Below are 21343 nucleotides of genomic sequence, written 5' to 3' on the forward strand. Positions count from 1 at the left end.
AACATGGAGATCTCCAATTCTAATCCGATTATTCCTACTGGTTGGTCTGATTTTGTTTTCTCGCTGAACTGAATAATTCAAATCAACTGAGATTGCATCGCTTCTTTGGGAAATATCCTCATGAACCTGAAAAAAGAGTTAGTGAAGCCCTGGAGGAGCAGAGCTCTACGTTGTAGGTGCTATATGTGGGCTGTCTAATGGCAGTGCTGTTCTAGGAGCCACGGCTCCTATGGGCCATTAAACATGGCTGTTCCCCAAGGGGGCGGGGCTTGTTCCGCTCAGCAGGGTGACTCAACATAGTCGTTATCCAGTCGGGGGTGGAAGGGAGCTGCCAAACTCTGGCTGATGACGATGACCCTGGGCGCCATGCAGTCGTCACGGCGATGCAGAATGTTCCAGATGAGCATGGCGGCAGCTAGAGTGGTGAGCAGACAGGCGGCAATGTCCAGGTAACAGGAGTAGGACAGGTGTGTGTACGGCCCGATGCGGTAGAACGTCACTAGGCCGATGACCAGCACGAAGCCTGGGGAGGAAGAACACAGAGGAAATGGTTAGCTTCAGCAGTTAGCTTCATCACATGGTTCAACATCACAGTTAGCTTCACCACAGTTACTACAGATATAACCAGGAGGGGTCTGAGATCATTTTAATGGCGTCCTGAAAAAGATCTATATTGTTAGACCACTACCAAATACAACATTTGTTTTCTAGTGTTGGAAACAGACTTATTTTATGGTGATAAGACATTGCTATAATAGCAGTGTTTGGTGGCCTATTTTGTTGCTGTTTGTGTTTATATCATGTTTTTTTTACATCAAGAGGTCATCTAGTATGAAGATAGGCAGCGGTGTCCTTGTTCAATCAATCACTATCTTCTATCTGGCTGCATGGACTTACTCCTTACAATTCCTCCTGCTGGTTTATAAATACCACATGACCTCAGTAAAAAACCCTTTCAATCACACAAGGAAACCCTGATTTCACATGCAGAGTGCAGACAGACAGACCTGCAGTCTCTTGTGCTGACCTTAATTGTACCATTAGAGCACTCCTGGTCTACAGCCCTAATGGAAGCTGAGCATGACTCTGACCGCTGCACGGGGGCTTCTGGTGAATTCCCCCTATTCCTGTTCCTCTTTATAGTGGAGCCAGTCTGCGCTCAACAATAACACACGCATCAAGAGTTTAGACGCTCCACAATGGTGTAAATAAAGAGAACGAAAATACCCCTGGAAGAGAGGGGATGTTTGCCCTTCAGGAAGTGAATCAGTGTGTTTCCTGCTGCTCCACCGTGGGGCAGCACTGCTGAGAGACTCCTCTCTCTGCCTCGACCACAGCTCAGCTCACGACAATACAACGCAGAATCAACTTTTAAAGATCCACATTTCAAAATGTACAGTCAGGCAGTACAATGATGAAAAAACTGTCTGTGAAAATTTACAACATTTATGAAATATGTATATGTATAGAAACATTGCATTTGCAATAGTGTGTGTGTGTGTGTTAGGTTAGCATTATGTGTTAGCAGTAGCATTGAGCAGCTCTTATCTTCTATCTGGCTGTTTGGACTCTCCTTACAGGAGGCTAGCATTATGTGCTAGCGACAGCATTGAGTGGCTCTCACTTCTATCTGGCGGTGTGGACTCCTTACAGTAGGTTAGCATTATGTGTTAGCGGTAGTATTGAGCGGCTCCTTATCTACCAACCTGAATGATCTCCACCATGACAGGGGTAGGCTGGAGACCTTCTCTTGGACTTTTGGCAAAGCCTTATCTGCCAGCCTTCCTTCCCCCTGCTCCCCTCTCCTGCCTTCCTTCCTTCCCTGGTCTCCACGCCCACAGGTTGGGGCCTCAGCCAGACTTCTGACATGATATGTCAGCCACAGAGAATCTCAACTGGTCTCTTTTTGTAACTCCCAGATTCACCAAATCCCTCCTCAGGTCAACAGGGCAGCAGTTCATTCTTAAATCCACTCACCCACCTCTGCTCATGCTTAGCAAGCCTCTGGCCTCTCTGTCTAAATGAGCACTTAAAGGACCTTCTAAGAATGACTAAATGTGTCAGACTCAGCCCATTTTGTAGAGAACACACTAGTACAGGGATCCAGACTTCCCAGCATCCCCTCTTTCAACCAACAGGGCGTCAGACTACATTTTAGGCACAGATAATGTAGTCGGACACCCTGTTGGTTCAATTCCTCAGCAAAAATCTACTGTGTGTGTGTGTGTGTGTGTGTGTGTGTGTGTGTGTGTGTGTGTGTGTGTGTGTGTGTGTGTGTGTGTGTGTGTGTGTGTGTGTGTGTGTGTGTGTGTGTGTGTGTGTGTGTGCAGAGAAACAATGGAGAGGAGGAATGGCAGTTCTGCCAATGAATGCCAGCAGTGCTTTCACACACAACAAGCAGCCGTCCAGCCCCTCGGCTCCCACTCTTCACCTTTGACCAAGTTGGCATTCTGGTCCATTCAGAAACACATCTAAGGCTTTTTAAGAATGAGCTGACCATCACCTTTCCATCAGTGTCTCGTCAACTTGTGAACTGACAAATGTGTTAACATTCAATTTCACAATGTCAGAAAACGATCAATGTACCAAGCCTGGGGCAGCCTTCAGCTAGCCTCCCTGCAGCCCGCTCTACAGCTGGGGTTAGAGCAGTCAGAGCCCTCCATGATTCACCACTGGATGTTGTTTCTTCATAGGTTGCTTGATAGGAATTCTGCCTTTCGTGGCACATCACAGAATGAAAACTGAAAGCAGCCTCCTTGGCATGATGATGACGACTTAAAGTGCCTAATCATTAGGTAATATAGCTCATTATATCAGCTAATAATGAGAGACGGCTGAATTAAAGTCCCCTTAATTAAGTGTTAAGGGATTAGTGATTTCCTTTATGCTTTACGCTGAATTTGTTTCCTTGGCATGAACGTCTTGTTGCGTTTCCAGTGTTGTGATTGGCCAGGATGCTCTTGTCTGCAATAAGACAAGTCATCAATTTATCCTAATATGGTCGGGACTTTAAATAGAGGCTCTAAAAACAGAGTCCAGAGGAAGATGTCATTTTCCCCAAAGAACGTCACTGCAGAGGTTTCAGAGGAGCTGTGTGTAAGCGAGCTATTGTTCCTGTTGTAACTAATGTCAGGGGCTTCCAGATCCTGATTGGTTCTGTTTACAGCAGAGGTGGATCCGGTCGCCTCCTAGTTCTGAGATGGATTATAGATGATATCTGGTGAGCCGCTGGAGGAGTTCTCTGAGGTGGGAGTGTCCCTCCCTACACACCCTGTAGCCTTTGTGTCTGCTGTGGTCCGGACTGGGTGCCGCTGGTTCCTGGATGTTTAATGAAGACCCACATGAAAGCCACGGCGTCTTATCCGGACGGTGGAGCGCCACATCCCTGGGCTGTTTACCCCGGGACATTCCTGTGGCCCTGACGCGCAGTACGCACGCATCGAACACACACACACACTGTTACACCAGCACTCAATCTCACACACACACACACACACACACATGGACATGTACGCACACGCAAAGACTCACACTGTTACACATCACATAATCACACGCAAAAACACACACATACACAAACACATGGACAGATACACGTTGTTACGCCATCACACACACACACACACACACACACACACACACACACACACACACAGGACAGGTACACACTTTTACACTATCAGACAATCACACACACACACACACACACACACACACACACACACACACACACACACACACACACACACACACACACACATAACCTAATAAACATCCAAACAAGCCACACTATTTACCCAGTCTGAATCTCTACCGATGCCTATGAACACATTCCCAGACACACGCACGGTGGCACATGCATAAACACAGCCACCAGAGCACACACAGTCCCTGTCCGACTGTCTTCCACCCCCCCCCCCTCCCGCACCTCCTCGTTTTCCTTCCCCCGGCGTGGGGCTTTTGCATAACAGGTAGTTGCAGGCATTTCCTGGTCCTGAGCAGGGATATCCTGGCGCCCGCCTGTCGCTCCCCGGCTCGCTGTGACTCCGGCCCACCATCCCTGGGAGCGGGCGACTAAATTTAGACCAGAAGCAGAAGGCTCCACCGCTGCAGCCCCACCACCAGGCTAACCTGGTCCCGGTACTACCAGTACCCCTGATACTGGTCCAGTGGAGCTGGCAGAAGGTGGCCTTAACACTGCCAGGGTGAGGGCTTTGATTCCCTGTCCAGGTCAACTGGTAGAGTCTGGCACTAACATGGCCAGGGTAAGGGGTGTTATTCCCTCTGCAGCGCAACTGGTAGAGCAAGGCATTAACACTGCCACTGTAAGGGGTTTGATTCCCTCATTGTTGACAATGTTTGCACTCATAGTGTTGATAGACGCCTTGGATGATCCAAAAGGGTCCTATCTTATATATTGCAGTAGTAAAACAAGCAGCAGCTCTTGGCAGGATGTAGTGACCCAGACCCCCATTGGGAGTGGGAAAGGTGCCGGGGGTCCTGGTCTATCTTGTATTCCTGGTCCAGGTCTAGCTCCAGTCAACCTTTCCTTGGAAACTGGTTCCTGGACTGATAAGGAGCAACTAGTGTTCTCCTTACTTCCCTTCCTTCTTCTCCTCCTTCTCTTGATGGATTACTTTGGTCTTGAGACCAAACCAATCAAGCCAACCTTGTTTGTTTTTTAAGCTGGGAACAACTCCAAATACACAAAATATATTTATAGAATCATGGACATGAATCATTCAACTTCTAGACACTTCCTTGTTTGGCTCTGCAGAAAGTATCCATCTTCAAGTCATGTAACCCGATTCATGATGAATTAAAGACATGGAAAACATGTAATGAGATGAAATGTAAGTAAACAGGACGCTAAGGCCTCATGTTTTCAGGGTGAGCGAGGATGGCAAGGATTGAAACATTAAGTTCTCTACTTGAAGAGATGGGATGTGCATCATTATGCACTTTACACATTATTAGCATTAATATTATTAAGGTCCAGAGAGCCCAGGCTGTAGCACAATGGTTCATAAGTAGATTCAAATCATCTGTCTTCTGTTAAGGACCTTAGGAACCAAGGCAATGATTCTCCTTTTTTTTAATAAAAAATGTAAAAAATATCTAATATATAACTGCACAATCTCTGGCAGGCAAAATGCCCATCAGACGACCCCAAGTGGGGTGGAAAGGCACCCTGGTGGGGAACCACTGGTGGGGTGACACACAGAGACTTAAGACTGGGGAGCCGTCGGTCCACTTACTGGCGAGCTGGAAGAGTGCAGCGATGGCCTCCTCCCACCACTGGGAGTCCTGGCTGATGAAGGGTAGTTCCAGCAGCCCCAGCAGGAAGACCAGCTGGCCCGCCGTCAGCGCCACCGTGGCCATCAGGTTACAGGCCCGCATCATGTCAAACTGCACTGGAGAGAGCAGACCACAGAGGGGTGAGCCAGGGTACCACCACCACCAGCTAACCTTCACATTCAACTGTTTTATTAGAGTATAATAAAACAGTTGGAGTCTTTACTCTTTACCTGGAAGTTATAGTGCATTCCAGGCAACCCGTGTTTTCACAACCTTCTACCTGTGAAAGTGCCCTGGAAAGGCAGTCAAACCCGCAACTCACTACCTGTGAACTCGTACCAGATCGAGTTCACTCACAGTTCCAGTTCGTAACTTACGGGCTAAAAAGTGTCCCTGGAACGCAGCATTAAACTTGACCTTATTTTAACTCAAAGTCTTAACCTGTGAGGACTTTTGTGGAGTGTGTGTGGTTGATGGCTGGTTGAAGCAGCCTCACCTGGCTAGAGTCAGACTTATTAGACTCAAGGGCTGGGTGAGGCTGCACACCCATGGTGATTTGGAAAAATAACCACCACACACACTCAGGAAGATCTATGACATGTCAGCATGGAACACCTGGTCTGATTTAATGAACCGGTTTCATACAACATGTGTCCTGATTTGGGCTGAAGAACCGTAGAACTTTAATACAAACTCATGCGGTCTTATTATCAGCAGCGTCATTGCTGAGAATTTGTCCATTTCATGTTTACTAGCTGACCTCGGCCCTGGGCTGATCGACTTTCTAACCGTACATCTATGGTCCTATTAAGGCAATTAAAGCTGGGCAGTAAATTACATTATTCTGTCAGGCCCTTGACACCACTTATGGCTGCGCTGTGTGCACTCTAGCAGGGCCAACATGATGAGATCTGTTGTGTCACATGGGCGCCTCAGTGGTGTGTGGTAGAACCTTTTGGGTGGCGATGTGTTTTTTTTTTACGGGTGTTATTAAGTTAGGATGTCCCTTACAGATAATAAAAATCAATTACATTCATAAAGCCCTTTAACTGCAGAATACTGATTTCTCAAGTCAGTTTCCTTTGCTTTTCTCCAAATCCCCCCCAAAGCCTTGCTAGAAGGTATGGTATGTGTTTGTTCCACACGCCTCGGTCGGTGAAACACTTACGTTTGACGGTGCTGCGGGACTCCTGGTATCCTGCTAGTTCCGAGCCCCATCCAAGGCCCTTGCACTGCCTCTGCGGCCCCTGGCCCCTCCTCCCGGCCTGGGGCTCGTCCCGCACCCGCTCCCCTCCGCCGGGGCACATCTTCCAGAGCCCCACGCTCCGTTTGCGTCCGTCCTCCAGCTTCTGCAGCACCCAGCTGGGCGTGAAGGCCGCCACGTTGTTGAGGACCAGGGAGAGTAACGCCACCGCCACCGCCGCCACGACCAGCCTCCGGGCCGCCATACGACCCCCGAAGCCCGCCACCGCTCCTCCACCCCCTACACCTCCCTCTCCCAAACCCTGCTCCTCCTCCTCCTCTTCCTCTCCCTCTTCCTCCTCGCTTCCCCGTCCCTGGGTGTCCTGGCGCTCCTCTAGTGGAGCGACGTCCGCTGTGCCCTGCACCTCCTCCTCCTCCTCCTCCTCCTCCCTGTGCTCCTCCAGCTAGCGGCTAAAGCTGCCTCGGGGCTGTCAGAGTCTTAGAGGACATCCCCATTCATGGTCATCAAGGGGATGCTGCCGGGGGGCTTCAGCCCTGCTCCTCCTGGGGCTGGACTGCGGCTGTGTGTTGTCTGCTCCAGCAGAATCCCTGGTCCATTCCCCTGGCTCTGTCTGTGTGTCAGGCTGCAGCCCGGCTGTCGATGTGCCCTGCCTCCCTCCGTCTCGTCCCTGTTGCTGCGTCCCTTCAGGAGCTCCACTGTGTAGCGCGTTAGGAGCAGCCAGTCGCTCCACGGGTCAGCAGGTTTCTATCCAGCGTTGGTTCTCTGTGGTGCTGGAGGAAGTGGCGGATCCTCTGCAGAGTGTTGTGGCAGCAGTGCTGGTGAACTGATCTCTTACCCACACCTCTTTCTCTCTCTCTCTTCTGGGAGGATTTACTCTCTGACAAGCTGCACAAAGTATTCTGCCCCCTCCCCTTCTCTCTCTCACTCTTTCCCCTTCACCGCCTCTCTCTCACTCTCCCCCCTTCACCGCCTCTCCCCCTCTCTCTCTCTCTCTCTCTCTCTCTCTCTCTCTCTCTCTCTCTCTCTCTCTCTCTCTGTCTCTCTCTGATTCCCTATCTTACTCAATCCTCTCTCTCTCTGTTGGCAGAATCCTCAGGTCAAGAGAGAGTGTGTGTCTGGGGGGTTGGACATCTGGTTATGGTTTCTTCTTCTGTTTGCAGTGTGAGAACATCAAACTTTCTTGCTCTCTCACTCTCTTTTAGATCTAGTCTCTTACGCTCTCTCAAGAGTCAAGACTCAAAGGGCTTTTTTCGCTTGGAAAACATACATTTACATTGCTAAAGCACAAAAAGTAAAGGAAGATACAAAATGTTGAAATTAATCTAAATATATACGAACATTAAATGGTCCATGCAATGCAATCCAATACAAATCCAATGCAATCCAAATATCAAACTGTACAGTGAGATAGTGGGATTGATGATGGTTAATCAAACCATTTCCATTAACTGTTGTGCTTTGTTTGTGTTAGTTGCAGAGCTGCAGATTGGCTGACAGGACTTCTTTCTGGGGTGAGGGCTTTGTAATGGAGAGTGTCTGGATTGGTTTCTTTCAAGTGCTTGTTAAATGTCAATGCTTATTTTGGGATTGATGATTATCATTGGGTATCATTCTAATTCTGCTTGACATGCTTAATTTGGTGTTTTGCTTGAACTCAGTTGGTGAGTGGGCCCCTGACTTCACTGCCATAGCGTCCATTATTTAACTCATATATCTGTCTCTCTAACTCTCTGTCTCTGTCTCTCTCTCTGCGTATCTCTACCTCTCTCTCTCCTATCCGTGGTCTAAGTGCTGCAGGATGTGTTTCCTATAATAGGAAGAGAGATGGATGGAAGAGATGAGAATTATACATTTAGACACTGTACCTATATCTCCCTCTTTCTCCCTCCCTCTCTCTACCTGTCTGTCTGTCTGTCTGTCTCTCTCTCTCTCTCTCTCCCTCCTTCTCTGTTTATTTGTGTATAATGAGGGCCCCCAAAGATTTGAGGAATTTCCTGTTGGCTGATTTTAATAAACAGCTCACATCTGGTTGAGAGAGAGAGAGAGAGAGAGAGAGAGAGAGAGAGAGAGAGAGAGAGAGAGAGAGAGAGAGAGAGAGAGAGAGAGAGAGAGAGAGAGAGAGAGAGAGAGAGAGAGAGAGAGAGAGAGAGAGAGAGAGAGAGAGAGAGAGATTCACCACCCTGCTGGTTTTGATTTGAGCTCAGCCGCTTTACTCTTGAAAGCATGGAATGTTCTTGATTCATACAGACATTTGAAACGCTCAGACCCTCCTCCCTTCTCTTTCTCCCTCCCTCACATTCCTTCTCTCCTCAACATGGCCCCAAAGAAACACCAGGGGAGCAAACAACTTCCTCTTGCTGTGCGTTGCTTGGCGAGTTAGATTCCCACCACTAACAACTATACGTCCTGCTCCAGTGCCTTTGGGCAACACTTGCTGTTCTTTCTTGGAAGCCGTTGTTCCGGACAAAAGATAAAGAGACTGAAGTGACCTAGGTTGTGGTTATGGGGAGGTCTATGTTGTTGTGGTTGGGCTTGAAAGAGGGTTTGGAACGTGATCCTGTGACCCCCTTCCCAGTGTGTGTCGGGTAAAGAGCTGTATCTACACTAGGTCAGACCAAAGCCCTGTCCCTGCTCCCTACCACTCTGTTTGAAGTCACTGAGATAGAGGGGACCAGTGTAGCAGCCCAAAACCGTAACAGCCAGTTACTACATCTACTCATTTATACTCTATTATATCTCCTCTCTAGCAGCATGGGCCCTGATCATAGTGACACGAGTTCTTCAAGAGTTTACCCCCTACAGGAGCGCTTCTTCCTTCTTCAAGGACAGCAGCTGTGCTCTTTAGTGAGATAGATAATGGAAGCAGTAAGACTTTGACGAGGCGTCCTTGTGATCGTACGACCGGTGGGTGCTGGGAAAAGCTGAAAATGATAAAGTGAAGCAAAATGGGAATTTTCGATTATTCTCCCTCCTTTTATTATCTATAAAATTCTAACAAAGGGTCGCTATGTCCTTATTCACCAATCAAAGTTACAAATCATCACACAAAGTTTGTAGTATGTTTTATGTAGTATGTTGAGTAGTACATTTTAAAATAAACTACTTGCAATACTTAATACTTAATACTTTAGTAATTCCACTTAAGTGGGGTGTTTAAAGAACACTTCTACTTCTACTCAAGTCACTTTTTGGATACAGTACTTGTACTTTTACTTAAGTCTGGGTCTCTAGTACTTTATACATCTCTGCTTCTGGGATGCACTGCATCCTTTACCTTTTATTACTCTTGGATAAGCCGCCACATGGTTGGTTGACTACCATTGCCTTTTTCACTGGGATTATTTGGGTATTACATGGTGAATCGGGACACTTGATGTTCTGATCCGATTTTATGATCTGATGACATTGCTACGTTTGTCCAGTATCACGTGGATATTGGAGCCTCTCTCTCTGCTCAGCTTGAGGCCCATCTACTGGACTTACTCGCTGCACCACTTCCCCCAGTGTCAACCCGGGACCCTATACCCACAGCACGTGGCAGTGCGCCACACGTGCGCGGTGCGGAGGCAGGGTTCAGGGTCCCCCTGCCCTTCAGTGTGGTGCCCTTCTGACCCCCTGTCCCTGTGCCCCTCCAGTGTGGCCGTGTGGGAGAACATGGCCAGGATGTGCGTGAAGAACCGGCGTCTGGACGTGGCGAGGGTCTGCCTGGGGAACATGGGCAACGCCAGGGCGGCCCGGGCCCTGAGGGAGGCCGAGGCCCAGCCCCAACCCGAGGCCCAGGTGGCTGTGCTGGCTGTTCAGCTGGGCATGCTGGTGAGACTCCCATTGGCTGCTATCAGTCTGTTAGAGAGCATCCAATTGGCTGTTGTTAGTTTGTTAGAGAGCATCCCATTGGTTGTTTTTAGGCTATTAGAGACATCTCATTGGCTCTGTTCACACCTGGTGAACCTACATGTGTCTTGTGTGATCAAACACAAGTAGACAGCTCACACCTGGCATTAGAACCGTCACCAAACGCGTCCATCTTGAGATCAGGTTTCACTTCCACGCTTTATATTTAAATATGTTCATGTTCATCATTTCCGATTGCGAAGACCAAAGGCGTTGTGGTTTTTAACGTGCAGTCTCCCGGGAATCAAGAGAAGAAGAAATCAAAACAACATAGACTTGCAAAACCAAATCATGCAAGATCTTTATTTAACTCTATGGGCTCTTCTAAATGTCCAGTCGCCGGGGAGAAAGCCAGCTTATGCCATTTTATGTTTTTGATTTCCTTTAATTATTGCGTGCCAACCCAATGTAATATTTCATTGGCATGCAAACAAGTATGTCGGGACAGTGTAGAGTAAGAAATGGTTTAATGTAAATATTTGGATTGAGTGTTCAGTTGACAGTTTAGTGCAGTTAAAGCCAATGTTAGGATGTGGAGTTGGCCACCAGACAGCTCCTCCTCCACCCTCATGCTGTGTGCCGTGTGACAGGAGGAGGCAGAGAAGCTGTACAGGAGCTGTGAGCGCTTCGACCTCCTCAACCAGTTCTACCAGGCGTGTGGCCGCTGGCAGCAGGCCCTGGAGACGGCCCAGACCTCCGACCGCATCCACCTGCGCTCCACCTACTACAACTATGGCAAACACCTGGAGGCCATGGGAAACCGGACCCTGGCCCTGTCGTAGTAAGACCCCTGCCCCCAGCCTAGAGCCACTCTCGGGTCCTTCTAGATGTGCTGGGCCTGTTTTGTAATTTTGTAATGCCCCCCCCCCCCCCCCCCCCATCAGTGTTTTCCAGACCCACTCTGGGATTGGCTGCAGGATCAATGACCAGGTTCAACTATAATAAAAGTCTTTATAGGAAACTGACTGTATGCCTCCTCCTGGGTTTCAGCTACGAGAAGTCGGACACCCATAGGTTCGAAGTTCCCAGAATGCTGCAGGACGACAGTGTGTCCCTGGAAGTCTACGTCAACAAGATGAAGGACAAGTAGGTCCAGCACACACTGGGATGGAGATCAAATGTATTGAGCGGAGCTTGTGTCATCTCTGTGTTTCCTGGTGTGTCTGAGCTCTGTTTGCCCTTCACCCTTACTTATAGCTTCTTCACACTCAGGCCCCTATTTTAACGGTCCGAAACGCAAGTATAAAGCACGAAATGCAAGTAGCTTTGTGGGCGGATCTCTGGCGCTGTTGCTGGTGGATAAATGACTCTTGCGCCCGACGCAAATCTAAAATGGGTTGGTCTGAAACCCATAGGTGTGTTTTGGGCGTAACATGCAATAAACCAATGAGAATGCCATCGCCCATCCCCATTTCTTCTACAACTTCAGAAACACTGAGTCGTCAAGTAAATGTCGGCAAAGAGAATTAACACATAGCCCATGATATGCGGTCCTGTGGCCGCAACTGTGGGTCTATTTAATGATATGCGGCAATACATTAACAAACATTGTTTGTTACCAGTATTGTATACATTATCATTATCGACTTGTGTTAATAATATGCATGTCCCCCCCCGTTAATATACATCGCCATGGACTGTATCATGGGTTACGTGTTTAGTTTGCGTGTGTTTAAACAGATTGGTGCACACATATTGTTGAACTGCGCGCGAACCCGCATTCATTCATTCATTCATTCATTCATTCTCACTCGCGGTGAAACTATGCTTACTCACGATCAAATAATCATCAGTCCTAAAAATGATGGGCTTGTACACGATGTCTGTGTCAAGAAAATAAGTGTTTGCTGTACGGTGTTTGCAGGTGCATTGTTTTAAAAGTACTTCTTACCGCTGCATCAGCTTTAAAATAGCAACACCAACTGTGCTGTCCGCTAGTGCATTTAGACCAGGTATTTTCCAATCAGTGGCACAATTGCTTTTTGGATCACTAAAATAGCACCATGTATCATTTGCGCCGGGTGCAAACTAGCAACAATACATGCGTCGGTGTAGAAAGTCAATTGCGCCGGGTACGGCCCTCAAAGTCAGCTCTAGGCTGAGGAACACATGGTGCTGTACGCATTTGGCCATACTTAAATTGAGCAAGAAGTAAATCGCGGAGCTCCCGGTTTTCGGGAAGTCACTTTTCCATTTGTCCTTTTTATATAAATTTTAATTCATATTATATATAGATATTATTTTTTTTCAGAGAACATAAACTATTGAATAAAGACAACTGATTGAAGTGTCCCCGTGCCTGGTGGGCCTGAGTGATGCTGACCAGCGTGTGTGTCTGCTCTTGGTGGGCCTGAGTGCGTGATGCTGACCAGTGACCAGCGTGTGTGTCTGCTCCAGGATGATCTACAAGTGGTGGGCCCAGTACCTGGAGAGCCAAGCCAACATGGACGCCGCGCTGCTGTACTACGAGAACGCCCAGGACTACCTGTCCCTGGTGCGGGTCCACTGCTACTTGGGGAACATCCAGAAGGTAACCTGCTGTTTGTTACCGACACAAAGGCTTATTTTTTCAGAAGCTTTTCTCAAAAGCTTGGGTGTTATATGTGATGCTGTGTGTTGTTTTTGCGAATTAGTTGTGGGAATTATTGAAAATATCATAACAAACAGTTACGATTTAATACATGTCTTAAAGACTGATTGGGCTGGAATCAGAACACTGGGGAATTTAAAGTTCCGGGCTGAGAGTTCTATAATCCTTGAAGAGGAGACTGAGTTTGGGTTTCAGTCAGTATGTTTACATGCACAGCTTAATCCGATTAAAGCCATAGAGAGGTCGGAACAATGGAGCATCGGAGAAATGACCCGGACCCGGAGTGAACTAACAGCTTTCCCGCATACGGCAACAATCCCTTTCTTCTCCATGTCGCGGTTCAATCTGGACTTCAGAGAGTCAAAGCCAAAGCCAATTTCCCCCAATTCCTTTTTTTTAACGGCAATCTAGTAGGCCACTCGTCATTGAGCAATATGGTATGGGCGGTATCATAATGACAAATGTCACGGGGAGCCACACAGAGTCTACACAGAGTCTTTGAAGGTGGAGGATTTCCCACCCCCGCAATCTATGCAGGGGAGAGAAGAATGTTGTACAGTCCCACCTAGTACTCCACTATCAACACTAACCTTTTCTGCAGGATGAGCCTAGGGCCGATTAGGTTCTTTTCGTGACGTCTGAGTTCCTCGGATAAGGCACTCAGACGTCACGAAAGGAACACCACCTGTGTTCAGTTGAAACGTTCACATCGTGTTTTGGGGAGCATGGAAAAAAGTAGGATTTTACCCCTTTTTAATAAAGTGTTACAGTGTTACTTTAGTAACAGGAATAAATTTGACATATTAACATGTAAAGAAAAAAGGTTTTAGGTTCACTTTACTCAAATATCGTTTTCATCAAGACGTGAGCAGATTGGTGAGTGTCTGCAGAATGATGGATTGGTGGATTTTGCCTGCAATCATGGGTCTGCAGCATGTGACATCACATGACATGTGGCTGTGTGTGCACCAGGCTTCAGAGATCGCCAACGACACGGGGAACAGGGCAGCTTCATACCACCTGGCCCGGCAGTACGAGGGTCACCAGGAGGTCAAACAGGCTGTGCACTTCTACACAAGAGCACAGGCCTACAACAACGCCATACGACTCTGCAAGGTAAACGACCAGCACCTGCAAGGTCCAGTGCCCTAACCTCCTCACGCTGCGTTCACACTGCCTCCGTCCGTCCACGGATGGGGGCTTTTTGACATATCTATGTGTTTTCCCAGGTTGTATTACAAAGGCGATTTCATTGGACAGTGTATTTCCGTATATTTGCATATCTGAATGGCCAACGGATCCGTTGCTGCCTGAAAAGTTTAAAATTTCTCAACTTTTTGACACCGGCAACTGAGCCGATAGAACGGACGGACCCACAATGCATTTCGAGAGCCCCCCATGCAAAGTCAATGAGATCCGTCAACGGACGGATGTAGTGTGAACGAGGAGTAAGACTTAGCTCTAACCCCTTTCTGTGAACGTGTGTGCGTGCGTGTGCGTGCGTGTGTGTGTGTGTGTGTGTGTGTGTGTGTGTGTGTGTGTGTGTGTGTGTGTGTGTGTGTGTGTGTGTGTGTGTGTGTGTGTGTGTGTGTGTGTGTGTGTGTGTGTGTGTGTGTGTGTGTGTGTGTGCAGGAGAGCGGTCTGGATGACCAGCTGATGAACTTGGCGCTGCTCAGTAACCCTGAGGACATGATGGAGGCCGCCTGCTACTACGAGGAGAAGGGCAGCCACATGGACCGGGCGGTGGTGCTCTACCACAAGGTGAGACCCCCCATGTTCGTACTCTATCACTGGTAGTGTGTCTCTGGTACTCTGTCTCTGGTAGTCTGCTGTCTCTGGTAGTGTGTCTCTGGTACTCTGTCTCTGGTAGTCTGCTGTCTCTGGTAGTGTGTCTCTGGTATTCTGTCTCTGGTAGTCTGCTGTCTCTGGTAGTGTGTCTCTGGTAGTGTGTCTCTGGTACTCTGTCTCTGGTAGTGTGTCTCTGGTACTCTGTCTCTGGTAGTGTGTCTCTGGTAGTGTGTCTCTGGTATTCTGTCTCTGGTAGTGTGTCTCTGGTAGTCTGCTGTCTCTGGTAGTGTGTCTCTGGTAGTGTGTCTCTGGTACTCTGTCTCTGGTAGTGTGTCTCTGGTACTCTGTCTCTGGTAGTGTGTCTCTGGTAGTGTGTCTCTGGTATTCTGTCTCTGGTAGTGTGTCTCTGGTAGTCTGCTGTCTCTGGTAGTGTGTCTCTGGTAGTGTGTCTCTGGTACTCTGTCTCTGGTAGTGTGTCTCTGGTACTCTGTCTCTGGTAGTGTGTCTCTGGTAGTGTGTCTCTGGTAGTCTGCTGTCTCTGGTAGTGTGTCTCTGGTACTCTGTCTCTGGTAGTCTGCTGTCTCTGGTAGTGTGTCTCTGGTACTCTGTCTCTGGTAGTGTGTCTCTGGTAGTGTGTCTCTGGTATTCTGTCTCTGGTACTCTGTCTCTGGTAGTCTGCTGTCTCTGGTAGTGTGTCTCTGGTAGTGTGTCTCTGGTACTCTGTCTTTGGTAGTCTGCTGTCTCTGGTAGTGTGTCTCTGGTAGTGTGTCTCTGGTAGTCTGCTGTCTCTGGTAGTCTGCTGTCTCTGGTAGTGTGTCTCTGGTAGTGTGTCTCTGGTACTCTGTCTCTGGTAGTCTGCTGTCTCTGGTAGTGTGTCTCTGGTAGTGTGTCTCTGGTAGTCTGCTGTCTCTGGTAGTGTGTCTCTGGCAGGGCCCTAGCATGGCATGGCACTATGTAATGCAAGAGTAGAGCACTTGTTTTGGTCCACCAAAATAAAAAGTCTGTTACATAGTCTAATTGAATTTCCTAGCCTATAACTTTATGGACAACATGTTGAATATTAAACTAAATAACACTTTTTTAGCTTTATGCAGTAGCTACAAATACATGATATTTTAATCTTTCATCTTTCATATTCAACAGTATTTTCCCAGGAAGTATTTAACCTAATAAGCTGAAACAGGATATGGGATGGTAGACCTGACCCCTGAGCCTCAGAAGGTCAGGACCCTTGCCTGTCAGTGGGTAACCAAGGTAACTGTGGCTTCCAGGCCGGTCACATGTCCAAGGCCCTGGAGCTGGCATTCGCCACGGAGCAGTTCTCCGCCCTGCAGCTCATCGCCGAGGACCTGGACCACACGTCGGACCCCAGCCTGCTGGCGCGCTGCTCCGACTTCTTCATCAAACACAGCCAGTACCAGAAGGCCGTGGAGCTGCTGGTGGCTGCCAAGAAGGTAGGACCCCTCAGGGTGTGTCTGGGGGGGGGGGCGGGGGCGGGGCTTTCAACTGAAGAGCAGAGGATTAGCCCAGGAACGAGACGATCTGAGAGCTCTTGTTATATTTGCTCTGATTGGTTCAAGGTCCACCCGATTGCGTCCAGAGGCATTTTTCTAACCTTGCGCGGCAGCTGGATTGGAGAGATTAGGACCTGTGACCAGGTCTATCAGCTACCTATCAGCGGCCAGGAGGAATGCCTCAGTGACGGGCGTTACCTCTGACGGAGGCATTCTGCCATGCCTAGTTCAGCTGTATCACTGAGAGATTAATGTTGAAAATATTGTAGCACATCCAACCAACTGGCGACGACAATCCTCTCTTGAATGTACGTTTCTAGCAACCTATACTATAACCTATACTATACCTATATGTTCAATGTCAGTGAGTGTGCTGATTTTCAAGAAGCGCATGCATTTTTCCTACTTGTACGTTGGAATCGCCTCCCTCTGCCAAACTGGACATAGTATTTAGTCCAATGGCTCTAATGTAACATTGTGGGGTTACGGCGTCGGTGTGGCTATGGGTCTAAAACAAGGTGTAAAACAGTAGTATGCTAGGCAATGTGCAACCTATCGAGTCTGTAGGGGGCATAAATGCACTGTGTCACGGGATTAAAAATATGAGGCTAATTCAGATTATCTCCATGTGTGTGTGTGTGTGTGTGTGCCTCCCCAGTACCACGAGGCCCTCCAGCTGTGCGTGGACCAGAGCCTGACCATCACCGAGGACCTGGCGGAGAGCATGACGGTTGCCAAGGAGACGGGAGAGCTGACGGAGGAGTCCCGCCGCGAGCTGCTGGAGCGCATCGCTGACTGCTGCATGCGCCAGGGGGACTACCACCTGGCCACCAAGAAGTACACGCAGGCCGGCAACAAGCTCAAGGTTAGGGGGGGTCACGCCACGCAGGGAGAGGGGTGAGGGGTCGCTTGGCCGCGGCCAGCGGGCGGAACCGTTTAGAAACGTCTGGTTCCAGTTTGTCAAACGCAGCAGTGCCACCTAGTGGACATGGTGCAGAGGCGTGCCCCTGCTGACAGAGACTGAGGAGAATCTTCCCATGATTCCAGAGGAGTCACTGAGAGATGGCGCTGGAGGCTAACTGTCTCGTTACAGCGCATGACATGTTAACTAATAACCACGTAGAATACACAGAACTCTTTACCATTTAGCAGACACTTTGATCCAAATGGACTTTCAGTGAACTGAAGATGTCTTTAAGGAGCAGGTAGGGGCCTACAGGCACACTGCAGATGTTTTGGCTTGAACCCAGAACCTTATTCAGAGGAATCAAAAAACGTAACCAGTAGACCCACCCTGAAATAACCCAAAACATGCTAGATCTGTGAAGCCCGTCTTTAATAGCTAGTGAAGATGTTTTACTGTGCTGTACCCCAGGCCATGAGGGTGCTGCTGAAGTCCGGCGACACAGAGAAGATCGTGTTCTTCGCTGGCGTGTCCAGGCAGAAGGAGATCTACATCATGGCTGGGAACTACCTGCAGTCTCTGGACTGGCGCAAGAACCCCGACATCATGAAGAACATCATCGGCTTCTACACCAAGGGGCGCGCCCTGGACCTGCTGGCCGGCTTCTACCAAGCCTGCGCACAGGTACGCCCACCTGCTCCCTCCCCCTGTTACCACGGAGACAAGCTACATCACCGCCTGTTACCATGGAGACAAGCTCCACTCCCTGCCCGTTACCATGGGGATACGCTCCACTCACTGCCTGTTACCATGGAGACACGCTCTGCTCACTGCTTGTTACCATGGGGATAAGCTACATCACTACATCACTGACCCTGGTCAACTACATCCCTGGCTGTTACTATGGAGACAAGCACCACTCACTGTCTGTTACCGTGTGGATAAGCTCCACTCACTGGCTGTTACTATGGAGACAAGCGCCACTCATGTCTGTTACCATGGGACAAGCTCCACTCACTCCCTGTTACCATGGGGACATTCTCCGATCTTCTCCCCTCTACAACATTTCGTAATTTAGCATTTTATATATTTAGTTATTTGTGTGTATAACAATTGCAGAGACACAGAGAGAATACAGAAGATATAGAGATGGTACATCATGTTTTACATGTTCTCACTTAAAGACCTAACTACTGGATGGACCAGGGTCAATGAGTAAATACCCCAGCTTCAGTTTGAACCATGCTGATCTGACTACTGGCTCCATGCTGTGTTTGTCCCCCAGGAGGAGATCGATGACTTCCGGGACTACGAGAAGGCCCTGGGGGCTCTGTCGGAGGCCTACAAGTGTCTGTCTAAGAGTAAGGAGCGCAGCCCTGGGGAGCAGGAGACCAGACTGGCCCAGCTCCAGCACCGAGTGACCCTGGTCAAACGCTTCTGCCAGGCCCGCAGGTCTCTGTCACGCCTCTATGTCTCTCTCTCTCTCTCTCTCTCGCTCTCTCTCTCTCTCTCTCTTTCAATCACTCTTTCTCCAGCTTGTTTCACACATAAAGCTGTAAAATGTCTGGATTCAGTTTTCAGTTAAAGGTAGCAGTTTCTGTTGTTTACGCCAATCATGCCTTTTTGGCACAATGCTTATTTCACTTGGCAACTGCCGTGCCGTTGAGGTCCTCAGTTAAACTAAATCTTGCCTTTTGAGTTGGTCCGATTGGCTGATTGCCAGTCCTTCGATGAAACTGAAGCTGTGTCACATCCCGACACGTTGAGCTACCCCCGCTTTACATCGTACAGTAGATTTGATTTCCCCCCGCATGTTTGACACCATTACGGTTCCCCATCCCCAGGATGTGTGACGAGGACCCTGGAGAGGCCATGAGTCTCTGTGACGCTCTGCTGGAGGAGCCGGAGCTGGACACGGCGGTGAGGACCGGAGACGTCTACGGACTCATAGTGGAGATCCACTGCCAGCAAGGACGGTTCCAGCTGGTGGGTCAGACATACACCCACCACCCAGACCCCTCAAACACGCTCAAACATCTATGCACTGCGCAGCTATGCCCAAATTTTACTGCTGCACCAAATAGATGCTGCGCGTTGAGCCATGGGCCTCTACATCGGTGCTCGCATTCATGGTTCTCCGTCTGGGTGTACAAAGAATCAAAGAGTCGTCGAAAGGCTCCAAAGTCAGGGGCGGCGTTCGCTCAGGAGGTAGAGCGGAGTGTCGCGGTGTCCCTGAGCAAGACTCACCCTAATTGCTCCTGATAAGCTGGCTGTCGCCCTGCGTGGTCGACGCCGCCGTCGGTGTGTGAATGTGTGCATGAATGGGTGAATGTCAGTCAACACTGGAAAGCGCTTTGGATAAAAGCGCTATATAGATGAGGACCATTTACCAAGTCACTAATTCCGCTTTTCCACCGCCAGTACCAACTCGACTCGACTCGACTCGCCTCGACTCAACTCGGTTTGGTTGCGTTTCCATCTAAAAAAGTACCTCTTCAATGTGGGCGGGTCGTAGAAAAGAACCTCTCCACCATGGGCGGGTCGTCATTAGGTTTTAATCACGGGAGACGCGATTCCCGGGAAATCTGAATCTGATCAAGACTATTTCCTGATTCCCGGGAAAGGTTATGATGGGATATAAAATAAAATAAAAAGTGCAATGACTGCGCGTCTATTGTTGTCATACGGTAACGTTGATAGAGGCAAAACTTGAGCCCTAGGAAAGGAACGACACTGAAACGAAACAGCGAAACGCTGATCCTCCGGAGCCGGTCCGTGGACTCCAGCCACGCCGGACACACACAACCACGCCCGACACACATAACGACGCGCAGCCTAACTCTAGCCCCGGGAAAGGAGCGACACACACGGCGAAACGCTGATCAGTGTCCCCCTCGGGAGCGGGTTCGTGGACTCCAACCACGCCGGACACAACTTAACTTTGAGTGATTATTCTGTTTACAGCCGCTGGCCAATCAGTTACCAGCAGCCTGTTTACGTCACACAAAAGTACCTACTCCTCTCGCTTGGAACCTCGATGGAGGTAGTACAAAAAAAAGTACCCGGTACTAGGTACCAGGTACTTTTTTTGCCAATGGAAACGCAAAAAAGGCGTGGCGAGTCGAGTCGAGCTGGTACTGGCGGTGGAAAAGCGGCATAAATCTTGGGATCTTCATAATGTGACGATGATGGGACTCTTCCGCTCCCTCTCTGTACCACACTGGAGCCTTTACCTCCAGCCCCTTAAACTACCGTTCCCCTCCCCAGGCCTACCGCAAGCTGGAGGAGCTCCAGAGCAGCCAGCCCAGCCTGAAGGTCAGCTCCTACGTGAGCGCGGCCAGCCTGGAGGCCCTGGAGGGGGCGCTGGGGGTGTCTCTGGGCCGCGGCCCCCCGCCCCCGGCCCGGCGCAGCGACAGCGGAGGGGAGAACGACGAGGTGGAGGAGGACGAGGGGGTCTAGAGAGGAAGGAAGACCTGGAGGAGGACTAAAGGACACGGACCGAGGGGCAGAGGCACGGAGAAACCAAACGGAGCTAACGGTTCACCTCCGACAATAATACTCCTCCACCGGATCCTTAGGGCTAGATATTCTCAACAATAATTGATCCTCTTTATCTTTAAGATACAGAAACAAGGAGGTGGGTTAATAAACAATATGGTTAATGTATGCTGGATGCTCGCCTTACGTCCTGCTGGTTAAACATGTTATCCTTTTTTCTATTTTGAATTTTGGCATAAAACCTGTAATATGAAATGCTCCTATATTTATATAAAGTATTTTGCATCAACAATCGTGTTTTTTATATAGGCCCGTCTTATGAAGGCAGAAATGTGTCAATTCTCTCTTTGTGTACATTGTTTTGTCATTTCAATAAATGCAGCCTATCTTGAGTGTTTTGTTAAATACGTGACAGAAGTTCCTAGCCTATTTTTATCAAGCCATTAATGTTACAGGAACAATGCAATATGCCTCCCTGTAGTTCTCTAAACACTGGGTTTCACACGAATAGAAATACTTAATTATTGGTTATTAAAGGTGAACAAACTTTAATAATATCCTTTGACTTTAGGCTGTTAATGTCTGTTAATTAGTTTCTCCAGCTCTAGTAAATCAATATATCGATCTGTTATTTAGACATACTGATCTGACGACCT

At 48.8% G+C, this 21343-nt stretch overlaps 2 protein-coding genes across 3 annotated transcripts in view; one reads left to right on the forward strand and one right to left on the reverse strand.

The window, feature by feature from the left end:
• Window positions 1-7347, reverse strand: part of tmem204 (transmembrane protein 204) — an 8326-nt gene extending 979 nt beyond the window's left edge. The window contains exons 1-3 of the mRNA XM_084485783.1: window positions 6467-7347; window positions 5259-5414; window positions 1-523 (exon numbers count right to left, since the gene is read on the reverse strand). The exon at window positions 1-523 is cut by the window's left edge and continues 979 nt beyond it. Coding sequence (XP_084341909.1) covers window positions 279-523; window positions 5259-5414; window positions 6467-6746 — 681 coding nt within the window. The 5' untranslated portion in view covers window positions 6747-7347 and the 3' untranslated portion in view covers window positions 1-278. The remainder of the gene's footprint in view (window positions 524-5258; window positions 5415-6466) is intronic.
• The window catches only part of ift140 (intraflagellar transport 140 homolog (Chlamydomonas)), a 38422-nt gene extending 17439 nt beyond the window's left edge, over window positions 1-20983 (forward strand). Inside the window, exons 19-30 of one of the 2 annotated variants that reach the window (XM_084485777.1) lie at window positions 10138-10315; window positions 10984-11174; window positions 11384-11479; window positions 12791-12923; window positions 13956-14099; window positions 14616-14744; window positions 16043-16225; window positions 16944-17150; window positions 17661-17873; window positions 18475-18641; window positions 19034-19175; window positions 20457-20983. In XM_084485777.1, the coding sequence (XP_084341903.1) occupies window positions 10138-10315; window positions 10984-11174; window positions 11384-11479; window positions 12791-12923; window positions 13956-14099; window positions 14616-14744; window positions 16043-16225; window positions 16944-17150; window positions 17661-17873; window positions 18475-18641; window positions 19034-19175; window positions 20457-20648 (1975 nt within the window). In that variant the 3' untranslated portion in view covers window positions 20649-20983. The remainder of the gene's footprint in view (window positions 1-10137; window positions 10316-10983; window positions 11175-11383; window positions 11480-12790; window positions 12924-13955; window positions 14100-14615; window positions 14745-16042; window positions 16226-16943; window positions 17151-17660; window positions 17874-18474; window positions 18642-19033; window positions 19176-20456) is intronic. The other variant, XM_084485778.1, reaches the window with a different exon arrangement.
• Window positions 20984-21343: the final 360 nt, after the last annotated feature.

This window comes from Micromesistius poutassou (assembly GCF_964030765.1).
Source record: "Micromesistius poutassou genome assembly, chromosome: 21".
NCBI lineage: Eukaryota > Metazoa > Chordata > Actinopteri > Gadiformes > Gadidae > Micromesistius > Micromesistius poutassou.